This window comes from Equus asinus, chromosome 5, assembly GCF_041296235.1.
Source record: "Equus asinus isolate D_3611 breed Donkey chromosome 5, EquAss-T2T_v2, whole genome shotgun sequence".
NCBI classification, from domain to species: Eukaryota; Metazoa; Chordata; class Mammalia; order Perissodactyla; family Equidae; genus Equus; species Equus asinus.
Genome location: NC_091794.1, coordinates 59,687,142 through 59,704,862, shown reverse-complemented (window position 1 = coordinate 59,704,862; position 17,721 = coordinate 59,687,142). Strand labels below are relative to the sequence as shown.

General features: G+C 36.8%; 1 protein-coding gene across 4 annotated transcripts in view; it reads left to right on the top strand.

Moving 5' to 3' along the window:
* LEKR1 (leucine, glutamate and lysine rich 1) overlaps positions 1-17,721 on the top strand; it is a 189,814-nt gene that overhangs the window by 88,367 nt on the left and 83,726 nt on the right. For all 4 annotated transcript variants that reach the window (XM_070509609.1, XM_070509607.1, XM_070509608.1 and 1 more), the window contains one exon: positions 11,324-11,509. In XM_070509609.1, coding sequence (XP_070365710.1) covers positions 11,324-11,509 — 186 coding nt within the window. The remainder of the gene's footprint in view (positions 1-11,323; positions 11,510-17,721) is intronic.

Below are 17,721 nucleotides of genomic sequence, written 5' to 3'. Positions count from 1 at the left end.
TAATAAAAATAAAATATTACATATGTGTTAAGTGTCTTATTTCTTCCAGAAGCAGACACTGAATCAAAGATATGAGTGCAGATAGTTTATTTGGGAAGTGAAAGTAACCTGGATATAGGGAGGAAAGGCAGCTAACAAAGCTTGCACTATTGCAGTGGGCAACTGGAGCTTCATATGGTGAGGAAACTCTGAGAAATGGTTTGAATTCCCCACTCTGAGAGTGAGGGAGCTGGGCATCAACTCCTGAGTCATTGGTTGAGGGCTGTTCCCAGGCAGTGTGGATTCCTTGGCGCTTCTAACCTGCCATTTGGTGGGCAGGCTGCTGTCTGCATTTCCTGGGAAAAGATTCTTCCAGCACAGAGATGCAGATTCTGGGAGCTGGAAGTCAGTAGAAGAATGCTGAAAGGTCAAAGGGATATAGACATGGCCCTGACAGTGTCTGCTACAGTTATAATATAGATTTGCTTTACAGAATTGTCTTTCATCATATAAATATACTCTATTTCATTCATTATTTTGATTATTTGAACATTCATGTATATCTTTTTATGGATATATGCTTTTATGTCTTTCTGATAAATACCTAGGAGTAGAATGGCTGGGTCACATGGTAGAGTATGTTTAACTTTTTAAGAAACTACTCAGTATTTTTCTAAAGTGCTTGTTCCTTTCAAATTCCTACCAGCAACATATGAGAGTTCTAGTTGCTCCACATCCTTGTCAACACTTTGTATTGTCAGTCTTTTTAATTTTAGCCATTTTAATGGGATGTGTAGATGATGTTAATCTATGTTTCAAATAGTCTTCTTGATAATTTTCTCATTTTTCAGTGTCTTGTCACATCTTCTTATGGAATATTTACCCCATAATGTCAGTAATGGTAGCTCTGTCATACCAGAATAGAAGCAGCATCAGCTCTGCAAGTTATTGTTTTCATTTATGTTGCTTTTAGTATCTTCTCTAATCCATGATTTCTTTTTGGGAATCTTTTAAGCCAGTTGTCCACTTTAGGATTGTTAGTTTAAGTCAGCCACATAAGAACACATAGACTGCAATAGGTCATGATCACAGGCAGAGACAGAAAAAGCAAGGAGGCACTGACAGCCCGTCTGCATCAAGGAATAATACTCGTCCCTCAGAAACCTCACTCACTTTATTCTCACTGAGTGTGACTGTGGCCATGACTGTGTGATACATGGACAGAGAGAGAAACTTTAGGTTAACCAAGGGGAAATTGGCTAAGAGTCTCCCAGCACAAGTTTCTGCTCTTTCTGTGATTGTGTCAGTGCAAATGTCACCTCCTCAGAGAGCCCTTTGCTGACCACCCTAGTTAAAGGAGTCTTTCCTTATCCTATTTTTCTGTTCTATTTTTTTTTGATGACACATCCCTTTATTCTATATTTTACATATTTTTTGAAAGCATCTAGAATTTTAGCCCCTTCTCCTTTTAAAAATAACAGTTTCTTTAAGCTTTACTCCCACGTTATCAATCATTATTTAGACTCAAGAAGTTTCACTTGTCTTTTGCAAATTATTCTTTATAGTGTAGTAAAGTCTTCAAATGTTCAACAGGAAATGATTTTCAAAATTATTATTCTATGCAAGATAAACTAGAATTCAAGTATAAGGTCAAATACAGACATTTTTGTACCTGTAAACATTCACACATTTTATAATCTTGAAGCCATTTCAGAAATAATTACTTGAGAAAAGTTCAACAAAATAAAAATGTATCTGTTCTATTTTTAATAACATTTATCACTGTCAGAAATATTCTTATCCGTTAACTGATTTATGTGTTGACTGACATCTCCTTTTACTCGACTGTAATCTCCACAAGGACAGGAATTTTCCTGCTTTGCTCAATCTGTATTCTTAGTGTTTTAAGACAGTTGTGTGTGTGACATAGTGGGTGCTCAGTGACCACTGTGGAATGGAAATGGAAGTCAAAGTACAACAAAATTTTAATACTGAGATTACTGATAATCTTTGTGTTCCTTTTTTAAACCTCTGAGTATTTTCTGAACATTTTTGGTAATGTTCAAGTATTACTTCTGTAATCTGGGGAGAGGGAGTAAGGACACAGGAAGGGCCTTGGTTATGAGCAACACTTGCCTAGAAGCCATGGGTTACCATCAGTAGTAAAATTCTTAATCTGGTTTTTAAAACCAGTTTGAAAGTTGTTTATCAAACTTATAAGAAGGCAAATGCAAAAACTTAATAATTCTTTTTTTACCACAAATTTAAATGCCCTTAGGGATTTTTATGGCCGTAAACATAAAACAGCCTCAATGTCAGAAAAAGAGCAAAGGAGGAAGTGAACGTTGTCTGCAGTCTCATTAAATGGAGATGTCCGCTATTAACATTTTGACGTAGAAGTTTCTAACCATTTTTTTCTGTGCATAGTTATATACACTCAGTATATCATGGAAATATAGTTACACCAACTAACTGTGTAAAACTATGTTGACATAGAGTCTCATAGGAATGTATCTTAACTGATTTAACTAGTTTTTATTCGTGGACGTTTAGGTTGATCATAGTTTCTACTTTCATAAATAAGCCTTCAGTGAACAGTTTTACATGTGCATTTCTGTGATCTTGTCTCATTTTTTCTTTAACATAGTTAATTCCTAAAAGTGGAATTTAAGAGTCAAGGTGTATGCCCATTTTGTTTTTCGTTTCTAAGTAATAGCACATTTTACATTTTATCTAGCATGAGGAGACAGGAGTTAGTTTTCAACCCTTGACTTTAACACTTCCCGTTATAGTAAATCACGTCACTGTCACCGCGGAGCGGGAGCTTCATTTAGAAGTTGCGCAGTGGTGATTGCAGACGCTCAGAGATGGAGATACCTGCACTAGGACAGTATATTCAATTCCCAAGCAAGAGCTTAGTGAACACAGCAGATGGGGATATATTATTGTGGGGAATCTTTGCTTCTTTTTAAAAACTTTCTCCTTACTCAGTGTCATCAGTGCAGTCAAACCCCAGTCTGTGCAGTACTCCACAGGTGCTGATGCTTGCCTTTTTTGCAGTTTCTTTGATCAATTTGAACACACTTGAAATTTAGCTGCAGTTCTAGTAAATATATAAACATGCCAATTTTACAACATAGAATTTTAAGTAAGTACTCTATGTCTTAAATTTAGATTCAGAGAAGATAAATTGTGTAATGCTTTTAAAGGTATTGAAAAGCTTGAGGAGCTATCACATCGTTACAAAAGGATGGCCGAAAGCCCAGGAAACCTATTGACCTGTGCTGTCCAATATGGCAGCCACCCACGGCACGCGGCTGTTGAGCACTTTAAATGTGACTCTAGGCTCTTGTTGAATGGTGAGATTTTCGATATGTGGAGTTAAATAAAATACACTATTAAAAGTAATTTTACCTATTTCTTTTTACTTTTTTTTTTTTTAAAGATTTTATTTTTTCCTTTTTCTCCCCAAAGCCCCCTGGTACATAGTTGTGTATTCTTCGTTGTAGGTTCTTCTAGTTGTGGCATGTGGGACGCTGCCTCAGCGTGGTCTGCTGAGCAGTGCCATGTCCGCGCCCAGGATTCGAACTAACGAAACACTGGGCTGCCTGCAGCGGGGCGCGCGAACTTAACCACTCGGCCACGGGGCCAGCCCCTCTTTTTACATTTTTAATGTGGCTACTAGAAAATTTGAAAGCGTAGATATGGCTTGCATTATATTTTTATTGGACAATGCTGGTATAAATAGTGAAATGAACTTTTTCACACTTTTAAAAACTTTTAAAATATTATAATTGTATTTGAATTTATTTGGTATTTGCAAAAATTATAAGGACTTAATGTGAATTATAGTTGAAGAATACTTTCAACAGTTACTCTCTTAAGCTTAACTTGTTAATGTTTCTTATTTCTAGTTTGTTGTCTTGACTATTTAATTCAGCCTTTACTTAAGTTTATTAAACCAGTTCTACTCATAGTCAGTAATTAGAACTTGAGGCAGAAATCAGGCAGAATCTGGAGGGGAATGTGGGATCCTTGATAGCTTTGCCGTTTTATAGACCTGACTGCCAGGCCTGGAGGAGGGCACACAGCCAGTGTGTCTGTGCCAGCCTGCACTGGCCTCTGTGTTGTGGGCTTCAATTCTTAAATACTTACAGATGTGGAGGAATCCTAAGAGCAGGGTTCTCGAGCCAGAGCGCCAAAGTTCACTTCCTGCCTCTACTACTTAGAAAGAAACTTCCGCCTCTGAGTCCTTATTGGTAAAATGAGGAAGTATGCGCATGCACGCACAGACACACGCTCTCACACTCTACATTGTGCCTAGCACTGTAAGGAGTCAAAATGTTCTTATTATTTTATTCTTTTTTATTTTAAAGTCCATGTTCCTTCTGTTGTGTTAAATTCTCATTTATCCCGTGGAAGTCTTCATTGTGGTGGGCTTTTAGCCCTAAATAAGGGAACAAAATTAATACCCTTCACTTTTACTCTAAATATATATGTATTTTTGTTTTAAATTAAAAAAAATTATATAAAGAGAGACAGAGAGACCCACATAAATATGCCCAATGGATTTTTGACAAAGATACACAAGAAATTCAATGGAGGAAGGATATCCTAGCCTTTTCAACAAATAGTGCTGGAGTAATTGGATATGCACAGGCAAAATTTTTTTAAAAACATGAACCTTCACCTAAACCTCACACCTTATACAAAAAATTAACTCAAAATGGACCACAGACCTAAATGTAAAACATGAAACTAGAAAATCTTTGGGACCTAGGATTCTCAGGCTTGAACTAAGAGCATGATACATAAAATAGAAAATTGATGAATAGGACCTCAACAAAATTAAGAACTTTTTTCTGTGAAAGATCCTGTTAAGGGGATGAACAGATGAGTTACAGACTGGGAGAAAATATTTGCAAACCACATATCAAACAAAGGACTTGTATGTAGAATATATATAAAAAGAAACTCGCAAAACTCTACATTTAAAGAAAAAGTTTAATTAGAAGATAGGCTAAATGTATGAGCAGAGACTTCACCAAAGAGGATATATAGATGGCAAGTAAACACACGAAAAATTTTCAACATCATTAGCCAATTAGGGAAATGCAAATATAACCATAATGAAATACTACTACACATCTATTAGAATGTCTAAAATTTTAATTGAACATACCAATGTCGACAAGGATTGGAGAAACTCGATCACCCAGCATTGCTGGTAGGAATGGAAGTTGGTGCAGCCATTCTAGAAAATAATTTTGCAGTTTCCTTTAACACCAAAGGTGCCCTTACCACATGACCCAGTAATTGCACTCTTGGACATTTATCCCAGAGAAATGAAAACCTATGTTCATGCAAAAACCTATACATAAATGTTCATAGCGGGTTTATTCATAATAGCCAAAAGTGGAAACAGCCCAAATGTTCTTCCGTGGATGAAGGACAAGCTGTGTTATATCCATACCATGGAATACTACTCAACAATAACAGGGAACCAATTAGTGCATGCTGAAAGGAACTACGTGAGTCAGAAAAGCCAGTCTCAAAAGGTTAATACTATATGAATCTGTTTACGTAGCACTCTTGCAATAAAATATAGAGATGAGGAGCAGATTAGTGGTTTCCAGGGTCAGGGATGGTGCGGTTAGGAGTAGATGTGTCTGTAAAGGAGTAGAGGAAGGCAGCTTTGTGGTGATAGAATAGTCCTGTATTTTGATTGTGTTGGTAGTTACACAAAGCTACACACATGATAAAATTGCGTAGAACTACCCACAAACACACACACACACAACACATGCACACGTACATAAATGAGGTGAAATCTGAATTAGCTCTGGGGGGTGTACCGATGTTAACTTTCTGGTTTTGATAGTATCCTGTAATCATACAAAATGTCAGCATGGGGGAAGGGGAGTGGAGGTGGCGTCAGACCTCCCTATACATTTCTTGGCAACTTCTTGTAAATCTGTAAGTATTTCAAAATAAAAAGTTTTTAAGAAATCTAGTGTTTTATGATCCCTTCATTAAATAATAAATTTAGTCTTTGGGATTTTTTTGTATTATTGTAATAAAACTGTAAAGTCATGTGAATTTACAGTCATACACTGTAACATCAGCATGCCTTGGCAATAAGGCTATAGAAGTTTCCTAAAAACGTAATGATCTAATACAATTTTAAGTTCATTTGAGTAAACTGACAGGAAAAAAAACAACAGGAAAATCTTATCAAGGCCAAGAAATTGATTGTATAGGATTAATACTAGTAATTATACTTGCATTAGCTAGAAAATTATATAACACTTATTCTAAAAGCTAAAAGCATATATTAGCTATAAACTTTGACAATATTATAAATATTTTAAACAACAAATACTTTTAAAAAAATACCAGCTTTTATTTGTGATCTGTATGGATATATCCTTATGGCGTGAGTTGATTCTGCATGGCATAGTTCTTCAATTGAAGGGTTGGTGTAAAACAAAACTTGAAACATTTTTATAAGAAGTAAGATAAACTCTTAATTGCTCTATCCTAACACAATTGTTTTCATTTTTTCACTTTATGTTCTAGTTCTCCACATGCTCATCTATTTTTACATATTTATAATCACAATGTAATGCCAATAAAGATTTTTTTTTAAAGATTTTATTTTTTTCCTTTTTCTCCCCAAAGACCCCCAGTACATAGTTGTATATTCTTCATTGTGGGTCCTTCTAGTTGTGGCATGTGGGACGCTGCCTCAGCGTGGTTTAGATGAGCAGTGCCATGTCCGCGCCCGGGATTCGAACCAACGAAACACTGGGCCGCCTACAGCAGAGCACGCGAACTTAACCACTCGGCCACGGGGCCAGCCCTGCCAATAAAGATTTTAAAATATAGTATCATCAGCCAAGTTGTGTCTCCAAAAATTCGTATGTTGAAGTCCTAACCCGCAGTATCTCAGAATATACCTGTATTTGGAGGTAGGGTCCTTAAAGAAATAATTAAATTTAAGTGGGTGGGCTCTAATGCAAGATGACTGGTGTTCCTATAAGAAGAGGAAATTTGGAAACAGACACATACAGAGGGAAGATGATGTGAAGACACAGGGAGAGGACAGCCACCTACGAGCCAAGGAGAGAGGCCTGGAATAGATTCGTCCCTCACGGCCCTCAGAAGAAACCAGCCCAGCTGACAGCTTGATGTCAGACTTCTAGCTTTTAGAACTGTGAGGAAATAAATTTCTGTTGGTTAAACCACCCACTCTGTGGTACTTTGTTATGATAGTCCTAGCAGACTAATATAGTAAATCCCATACACATTGCACAGCATTACTAAGATACTTTAAAAGATTTGCATGTTGAAATTAATTTAAGGTCAGTTCTTTTGGTTTTTTTGGTGAGGAAGATTGGCCCTGAGCTCAGATCTGTGCCAATCATCCTCTACTTTGTATGTGGGGTGCTGCCACAGCATGGCTTGATGAGTGGTGTATAGGTCTGCACCCAGGATCCGAACTGGCAAACCCTGGGTCACCAAAGGGGAGCATGCGAACTTAACCACTATGCCACCGGGCTGGCCCCTTAATTTAGTTTTTAAAATCAAAGTCCAAAACAGAAACAACATTCCCAGAAAAAGGCATTGTTTAATATTTTCTCGCTAACAAATTATGCTGAATTTCGAATAGCAGATATGAGTGAAATATTTCCTACTCTTCAAATGAGTGGATATCACTTTATGTAATCAATATTTTTAAGTTTAAATGTTCATAGATTAGGTATTCTTAAACCAGACCATAGCTTTTTCTTTTTGTTGAGGAAGATTAGCCCTGAGCTAACATCTGCCGCCAGTCTTCCTCCTTTTGCTGAGGAAGACTGGCCCTGAACTAACATCGTGCCCATCTTCCTCTACTTTATATGTGGGATGCCTGCCTCAGCACGGCATGCCAAGCAGTGCCATGTCTGCACCCGGGATCTGAACTGGCGAACCCCGGGCCGCCAAAGCGGAATGTGAACACTTAACTACTGAGCCAGTGGGCCGGCCCCCCATACCTATTTTAATAAAAGAAATTTCAGAAAAAAAATTTTTTTACCAAGGCAGAATATGGTAACAAGTGTAGAATCAATTTGCTTCCACTCTCAAAATAACTATTGACTGAACAGCTCTTAAACTTTTAAAATTCATGTCCTGGGGGCTGGCCTCGTGGCCAAGTGGTTAGGTTCGCGCGCTCCGCTGCAGGCGGCCCAGTGTTTCGTTGGCCCAAATCCCGGGCGCGGACATGGCACTGCTCATCAAATCATGCTGAGGCGGGTCCCACATGCCACAACTAGAAGGACCCACAACGAAGAATATACAACTATGTGCTGGGGGGCTTTGGGGAGAAAAAGGAAAAAAAATAAAATCTTTAAAATTCATGTCCTGAATTAGGCTTAGATATGTAGTTCACATTTTTCGTAAAATTGATGAGGTGAAGGATATGGTAGTCCTATTTGCTTATCTTCTTTCGGATGTGTGTTTTTACTGCCTTACCTAGTCTGAAATTAAATTATCTGGGGCTCAAAATGCTTGCCTCTGAAGTGAAGGGTGAGGTAAGATAGACACATATTCAGGAGCTTCAGCTAGTGGTATATTAGAAACTCTTTCAAAGCTTCGCTCAGTCATGCCTTTACTCATTTAGTGGGTATTTATTGAGCCCCTGTTAATGTGAGGATGGCATGGCAGAAATTATGGGGGGAATGAAAAATGAGTAAGACATTACCTGTCACCTAAAATGACTTACAGCTCAATAGTAGATCCTATGTATACATATGATTAGTGCCATAGAAATGGTGTAAATTGGTGCGAGTTCCAGGAAGATCAAGGTCACTTCTAGATTGGGCCACAAAAGACTTCTAGGCAGAAGTAGCATCTGAGCCGCGGCAGGCCGGGTGTGAGGTTAGAGGACTTTCTCACGGGGCGCTGCTGAAACAGGGCAAGCGCATGGTGACTACAATGACTGGAATAGGTTGACCTGGTAGAGGTCATAACTTCTGAACCCCAAATTGGGACACATGACTGACACATAGGAAGTTTATTAATGACAAAGGTGGGATTGAATGTTTGACCAGGATGCCATAGGTACAGGCCTGTGTAGGTTCCTGAAGGTGAGTGAATTCATGTCTGTTGAGTTTTCTCTCCTAATTTCATGTTAGAAACATTGTAGCCCCTGTTAGTTTTGAAATCTTGCTGTACTTTTCCATGTGTTAGAACATATTTCACAAATGAATTTGTTTTGCAGATTCTTATTCTTTTGATGTCAGATAGAAAGTCATGTTGACATGAGTAGTTATTTTAGAGACAGCTAGTAGTGTACACCAACAGAGTCAGCCTGCTAACCCAAGCAGCATCACTCTGGCAAATGACAAAACAGGTGACAGCGCGTGTGTGCTCCTCTGCAGTGTCATTCTGACTTAAACATAGATGGATATGGTTAGGGTATGATACCGTTTATTCAGCATAAGAAGCCACCTTTATGGATATAAAAATACCCAGGAAGACTTTTTGCCTGAAGTAAAACTGGAGCCTCCTTATTTGTTTTAACTACATTCTTTAAAAATGTTATGTACTAGTGTGTTAACAGTTTACCGCACACAAATGGGTGCATATCGACAAGTTTTTAGAAGCATATGGCTATTCCTAGGAAAAAAATTCCCATATAAAGTAATCATTAGAATATAGTAGAACTCCACTTATTTGGTCCCTGCCAAATGGATAAAAATATAAATAAAATAAAATTATTTGCCCAGCTTTTCCATTTTGAGCAGGAATTGAAAGTGAAGAAGGTGCCAGACACCTTGGGCTCATGCCTTAGGTCTGTCTTAAATGTCACGTGTTTTCCAGACGTACTTTCTACCCACGGAAAGACATTTTGCTTTCTCTCCGGGGACCACATTCTTGATCCTACTAGTCGCCATCCCTCAAGGCCTGCCCTGTTCCCTGGGCTTTGTTCTAGCATGGTGCTTTTCTTCTCCTGTAACCATTTACCGCCCGGATCACCTCTACTGCCATGTCTATGGATCTCTGCTTCTGGTCTTCACTGGCCCATGTGACTGCTCTTTCTACTGTGGTGGCTCCAAGACCAATCAACCGAGACGACTTCCTTTGACACCCAATCACATGCTAAACCCCTCACATGGCCCAGGATGAGCTAACCAAGGAAGGGAATGCCAAGTGAACTCTCTGGAAAAGCAGACTGTCTAGATTTTTTCATAGATCACATCCTCATCAATTCCGTTAATTGTGGTTGTACCAATTTTATAGTATTTTATCATTATTGTATGTGTCTTTATATTTTCATAGTGGTTTAAGGCAACAGTGCTAACAAGACTGATGAAGGGAGAGCTTGATAATGATCATTTTGAAGGATGATGTGTGCCATGCATTTCTCAGGAAATTATACAGATTAGTGTATCTAAATCAACATAATGCTGTGGAGGCATATTTTTATTAAACTTAATCTAAGTGAACAATGACAAATGATTATTATGATGAAATTCTGGCCTCATTTTGAGGAGGCAGAGTATTTTTAGAATCATTAAGATATATTAACTAATACTTTCTCCCCATCAATTTGTTAGTTTTAGACACTGCATCCTTTTATTCCTCTCCATCCCTACCACTTCTCTTCGTAATTTGTGTAGCACATATCCTAGTTACTCTCCTAGAAATGCGCCAGACCAGCTCATGCTAGCACATTTAAACTGACTTTATCAATCACGTTGCCAAGAAAACAGTTTAATTTCAATAAAACCCAGAACATTACACAGATATTATGTTATTCATTTATGTAAATATTTAAAAAGCAGGCCGATTTGCCATTAAATACAATTTAAAGGCTAAAAAAACTACTAAAATGTTTCATGCAGTGTTTAGCAGTAAAATCCTTTTTCTTCTTTGTTTTCCAGAATAACTACTAAATTTAAAGTTAACCTTCTGGTTAGCTGTCAGGTGTCATTAAACTCTGAGAAAGGTCATCCTGGCTTTTTATTTTTTTTTTAAAGATTTTATTTTTTCCTTTTTCTCCCCAAAGCCCCCCAGTACATAGTTATATATTCTTCGTTGTGGGTCCTTCTAGTTGTGGCATGTGGGACGCTGCCTCAGCGTGGTTTGATGAGCAGTGCCATGTCCGGGCCCAGGATTCGAACCAACGAAACACTGGGCCGCTTGCAGCGGAGCGCACGAACTTAACCACTTGGCCACGGGGCCAGCCCCTCATCCTGGCTTTTAAGTGTTAATTTTCTGAGAGAAAATAATCATTTTTTGGAGAAAATGTTTTATGATTCAGTCTTGTCTATTTGTAAACTTTGTATTTTCTTTACAGAAATAGAGATACTAAATAAAAGTTTGACACTGTGCCAGAGAAATAAGGTATGCCTTGAAGAAGAAATGAAAAATCTGAAAGTATTGTCAGATGCAGCCATCCTGAGGTCTCAGCAGATTCAGACGTCCACACAGCAGGAAGTGAACTTGCAAAGCAGATGCCATGACCTGGAAAAACAAGTCCTGGGTAAAAGAGAATTATTTCTTGCCATTGTTAGCAACTAGCCATAATGAAGAAATGTCTAAATTTTTATTTCTCTTATAATCACAACAAAATCTTGTTTCAATTATTTGTGTTACATATATGCCTAATTATTAGTAACTATGTCAATAACATGTCTGTGATCAGTGCTTGCTCTCATCCCTTCCTATTCCATCATTTTGAGTGGAAAGATTTAAATGAATGTACTACACACGTTTCAAGCACAAAGTAAAATTTCAGGCAAACAAAGTTGAATTTACTTGAGTATATTATTACCTCAGTGGATGGTGGTTTAGAGTAATGAAGGAAAACATGGCATACACTGTTATATAAGGTGAATCCAAATTTGTAGGCATGCCTTCATTTTCCCAAATGAAAAGATTAAAGACTGTGTTTTGGGCACCTTGGGCAAAGTTTTTTCATTTCTCCCTCAGAGGAATGAGTGTCTTGGCAGGAAGGCTGTGGAGTCTGCACTTTTTCCTAAAGGCAGTAAGGAGTCATGGAAAATTGGTAATCAGAAGAATGATATAACACAAGCAGTGTTTTAGCAAAATTAGGCTATTAGCAACAAGTGGAAGGGTTCCAAATGTCAGGCAATCGGAGCCAAGTAGCCATTTAGAAAATATCTTTGCTGGTAACCCAGACCCTAGACTAATTGTAAGGAACTCAAGTAGGGAAGGGAGCTGACATTTTTTAGGTCCTAATATGTACTAGACACCATGCTGGCACTGTGTATAAATTCCTTCTGTCAGTTCTCACAGTGACCTTGAAAAGCAGGTATAATTATCCCATCAGAGAGGAGAAAATCAAGGCCGAGAAAGGACATGCCTGTTCCCACGTAGCTGGTAGATGGCAGGGAGTGAAAGCAAGCCTGGTGGCACTCCAAGGCTCGTGCCCCTCCCACTCTGTCTCCTTGGCCCTCTCCGTGGCCACAATGGCAAGGCTGAGGTAGAGTCAGGGGTCGGGGACTACCAGGCCTAGGGAGGTGAACACATGCTGAGCAGCCAAGGAGAGAAGGAAGTCACAGAGGGCTCTGAGCCTCTTGGCTTGGGAGCCTTGAATGATGGGAACATACCACAGACTAGGGGAGTCTGGAGAGAAACTGGCATTGGAAGAGAAGACAGGAGCCATCACATGAACTTGGAGGCAACATAAGGTCATATGTAAATTTAAAAATCAGATATTTTAATTTTCTCTTCTGTGAGTACCTATTCATAGATTTTGCCATTTTTCTGTTGCACTGTTGGAATTTTCCTTGATAATTTTTAAGAGCAGTTTATACAGTATAGTAATTATCTTCTGTATTCAATGTTTTTCTAACGTATAATTTGTCTGTTGACTTTTTATGGTAAACTTCACCATATCAAAGGTTTTCCTTTTGCTGTGATCAAGTTACTATCTTTTATTGTTTCTAGTTAGTCCTGGTTAAAGCAGTCTCTTCCATTCCTAGATTGTACATAGAGTCTCCTGAGTTTTCTTTCATTTAACAATACATATGGATTTATTTTTTATATAGGGTGAGATATGGGGGTCCAGTTTTATTCTTTTCCAGTGGATAGCCAATTATATCAGTATTATTTATTAAATAATCCATCCTATTCCACTAATTAGAACTACTATCTGTCATATGTTAAAATTTTATATATGCTAGCATCTATTACTATATTGTCTCTCCTGTTCCACTGATTTACTTGAGGGACCATTAATATCATATTCATTTAAATATAGTGACTTAGTAGCATATTTTCATAAATATGCTAATATGCTATTACCATAAACATGGTAAGTTTTTCTCTCTCCACTGTGCTTACTTTTTAAATATATATTTGGAGGCAGTTTACTTACTTATTTATTTTGGTGAGGAAGAGTCGCCCTGAGATAACATCCATTGCCAATTCTCCTCTTTTGTTTGAGGAAGGTTGTCCCTGAGCTAACATTCACGCCTATCTTCCTCTATTTTGTATGTGTTACACCGCTGCAGCATGGCTTGATGAGCAGTGTGTGGGTCCCAGCCTGGGATCTGAACCCGTGAATCTCGGGTCGCTGAAGCAGAGCACACAAACCTAACCACTCTACCACCAGGCCGGCCCCTGGAGGCAGTTACTCTTTGATTCGAACTTTAAGATCATTTATTTACCTCTAATCCAAAGGCTCTGATAGACACATAGTAAAGTTTTTCTCCTCCAGTCTTTATACTTATCTTACATATTCACAGGCAGTTACTCTTCCACATAAACGTTAACATAATTTCATTCAATTCTAATCCCAACAGGGATTCTAATTGGGATTGCATTATATTTATATACTAGTTTTTGGAGAGTTGACATTTTTAGTGATATGAAGTCTTCTTAATATTATATAAGTCTTCTCATTCAAGAATATGGTATATCTTTTCATTTCTCTAAATGCTGTTTTATATCTTTAATATGATTTTGTAGTTTTTTAAAAGTATGTTTCGTTGCCATTCTCTTAAAATTTATGAGTATCATTTTGCATCTGCTGTTAATGGACTATTTTCTCTATTTCCACTTGTTGGTATTTGTTGATAGGATAGAGAAATGCTGTTGATTTTTATATATTTATCTTATATCCATCAACTTTATAAAATTCTCATATTAATTTTGTAGCTTTTTATTGGTGTCTCTTGGATTTTCTGGTTATACAGTTATATCATCAGCCCCAACATGCCCCAAAATGAGTTCACTTATTCTTTTCCAATGTTTATATCTACTATTTTGTTTTCTTGTGTTGTTCATGTCTTATTAAATTCCTTTGAACCTCTGAGACTGTGTTAAAGATAATGGTGACAGTGAGCATCCATGTCTGCCTCCTAATTGTAATTGAAATCATTTGGTGTTTTGCCACTTGGAATTATATTTGATGTTTGGTTTTTAGTAAATATTCTTTATTTTTAATTAAATATTTTTCTTCTATTCCAATTTTACTTAGATGTCTTATTAGAAATGCTTTTGGATTTGTTAAATGCCTATTCAGCATCTATTGATATAATAGCATGTTTTTTCTCCTTTAACCAACTGGTGAGATGGATTAATGTTACTAAGTTTCCTGACACTGAAGCACCTTTGCTCTCATGAGATAAACCCAACATCATTTATTATTTTATATATCATTTCAGTATATAAGTTAGATTGGTCTATAAATTTTCCTTTATTAGAGGACACTAATTTTATTAGAATTTTTTGTTAAAATTAAGTGAACTTCATAAATAAACAGGTTTTTTTTTTGTTCTTGTTTGTTTGTTTGTTTTTGAGGAAGATTAGCCCTGAGCTAACTACTGCCAATCCTCCTCTTTTTGCTGAGGAAGACTGGCCCTGAGCTAACATGCATCCATACCCATCTTCCTCTACTTTATATGTGGGACACCTGCCACAGTATGGCTTTTGCCAGGCGGTGCCATGTCCACACCCAGGATCCGAACCGGCAAAGCCCAGGCCGCCGAGAAGCTTAACGTGCGAACTTAACCACTGCGCCACTGGGCCAGCCCCCCATAAACAGATTTAATAACATTGGATTATCTGTTTTTTAAAAATTAGATAAAACTTGACTGTGAACCCAGTATGATTAGGTAAAATTCAATTATGAAACTCTTCTGATTCCAGTGCCTCTTTCAATGGTAGTTATTTAATATTTCCAGAGTTCTCTGTGGTAATTTGACTATTTAAATTTTCAATTTTTCTCAGATCAGTTTTGATTATTTATATTTTGACAGGAAATCACTCATTTTTCTCTAAGATTTAAAATTTGTACCCATATTATGGCATATAATACTCTTATTTTTTAAATATCTTCTTTTTCTGTGATTATACCTGATATCTAATTTTTGAATTAGAAAACTTCTTACCTATTTTTGTTTTATCCTTTAGGGCTTGCAAGGTCTTTGTTTATTTCTTATTTTTTTGGTCTTTTCAAAGAACTAGCTTTTGTATTTTTTTATGCTTTCTATTACTTTTATTTTTCATAACATTACTTTTCAGTTCTGTATTTATTAATTTCCTCTTCCTCATTTCTTTTCGTTTTTTGTTTTTATTTTTCAGACTTCTGAAGGGAAGACTTAGTTCTTTTATTTCTCATCTTTTTTGTTTAATAATAAAGGCATTTAAGGGTATAAATTTTGCTTTGAGTAAAACTTTCTCTATGGCTCATAACTTTGAATATGAATTATTCTCCTTTTCAATATTATCTAAATACTCTGTAATTTCTCACTTTTTTATTTGGTCAAAAGGTTATCTAGGAGTATATTTCTTAATTTATGAGTAGTTAATTGATTTGGGAGAGAGTTACTTTTTTATTATTTATTTAACTTGGGGATATTCTGATTAAATAATGTGACTTATAATAATACCTCTTTGAATTTGTTTTCTTTTTGTATGTTGAGTACATGATCAAGTTTTGTAAATGTTCCTTAGAAATGTAAAATAAAATGTCCTTCTCAGCGTGGTGGCTGTAACGGGATCCCAGCTGGGTGTAGGATTTCTGGTTCTTTTCTCACAGAAGCTGTAGGTGCTAACGCTTTGCCTTCTGCTTTCAGTGTTGCAAAGGACAAGCCTGTTGCAGCTCTGATTGTTTTTCCTCGAAAGGCAGCTCATTCTTTTACCTGGAAGTGTGTTAGATTTCTCTGTATCTTGTTTTTTCTCTTTGGACCTAAGGAGCATTCCAGTTGGATCGCTCGTAATCCCTGGTTCAGGACAGTATCTACTAGCTAGGGCTTCATGTGCGATGTTGAATAGAAAGTGATAGTGGCATCCTCGTATCATTCACAAGTTGACAAAAACACACTGGGGTTTTTCATTTGTGCAGATATTATAATGAATGTAAAATATCTAGAATTGAATCATATTAAAAACTCTGTATATCAGAACTTGTGGGGTGCAACCAGAGTGGCACTTTGAGGGAGATTCATAGCTTTAAATACTTTCATAAGAAGGAAAGAGTAAACTCAAAGAACACAGGAGAAAAAATATAATAAAAATAAGACAGCAGTCAGTGAAACAGAAAACAAAGATGTGATAAAGAAGATCAACAAAACAAAACACTGAATTTTTTAAACCAACAAAATAGGCAAACCTCTGGCAAGTTTGATCAGAAGAAGAGAGAAGACACAAATGAAAAATATAAGAAATGAAAGAGGGGCAATGACTACAGATAAAGAGTAAAAAAATAAATAAAAGTGGATGCTGTCAACAACCAATGCCAACAACTTTGAAATATTAGATGAAATGGACATATTATTAGAAAAAATGTTTTATTAAGACTTACTAAAAAAATTTAAATAGTCCTATAACTATTAAAGAAATTGAAGCAATGTCTTCTTACAAAGAAAAGGCCAGACTGTTTTACAAGCAAGTTCGACCAACTTTCAAGGATCTTACAAGTTCAAGGTAGCCTTGTTACCAAAATCAGACAAAGATATGAACAGAAAGAAATATTATAGGTCTGTTTATATTATGAATATCAATCTAATAATTTTCAACTGTGTACTGATTTTAAAAAATATTTTGAAGAATTTGAATGTATTATCTATTTATAAAACCAAATAAACAAAGTTATAGATAAAATAAAACTCTGAATATGCCATGCTGTTTCTTTTAGACTTAAGAGAGGAGGGCAAACTTTGGACAGATTTGCTGAAATATTCATTTCACACTTATTTCAATAACTTTCCCCAAAATGCAGTTTTTCCCCCAAATCAAAGGTTATTATTCTGTCTCTCTTTTATGTAGTCCTTTTAGTCTGGCTTATAAGATAAGCAGTTTACTTGAATATTTTAGTTTGTTAGAAGAACAGTAAAACATTAGAGAACATGATATCTTATATTGCATGTAAGAGGTAGTTAAGGTTAAGTCATAACCTTTCCATTTTTGAAAAAAGTGATTTATGGGAATAAAGACAAGAAGAGAAGAAAGGGAAGACGTTTTCCGTAACCGTGAACCCTCTCTCTGCCAGTCACTTGACCGGCACTGAGCACTGGGCTGGTTTTCCCTCACCTAACCCTCGCGCTGTCCCGATGTGGAAGGTTTTACTTTCCCTGTCCGACAGAGAGAAGTAGTCCATGGTCACACAGCTGAGATGCAAACCCGGGTCTTTGTCAGGTCAAAGACCGTGTTAGGGTTATTTCTGTCAATTCCAAAAAGGCACAGGAAAACACTGAACTCTTTTTCCTTAAAAAAATAAAATAA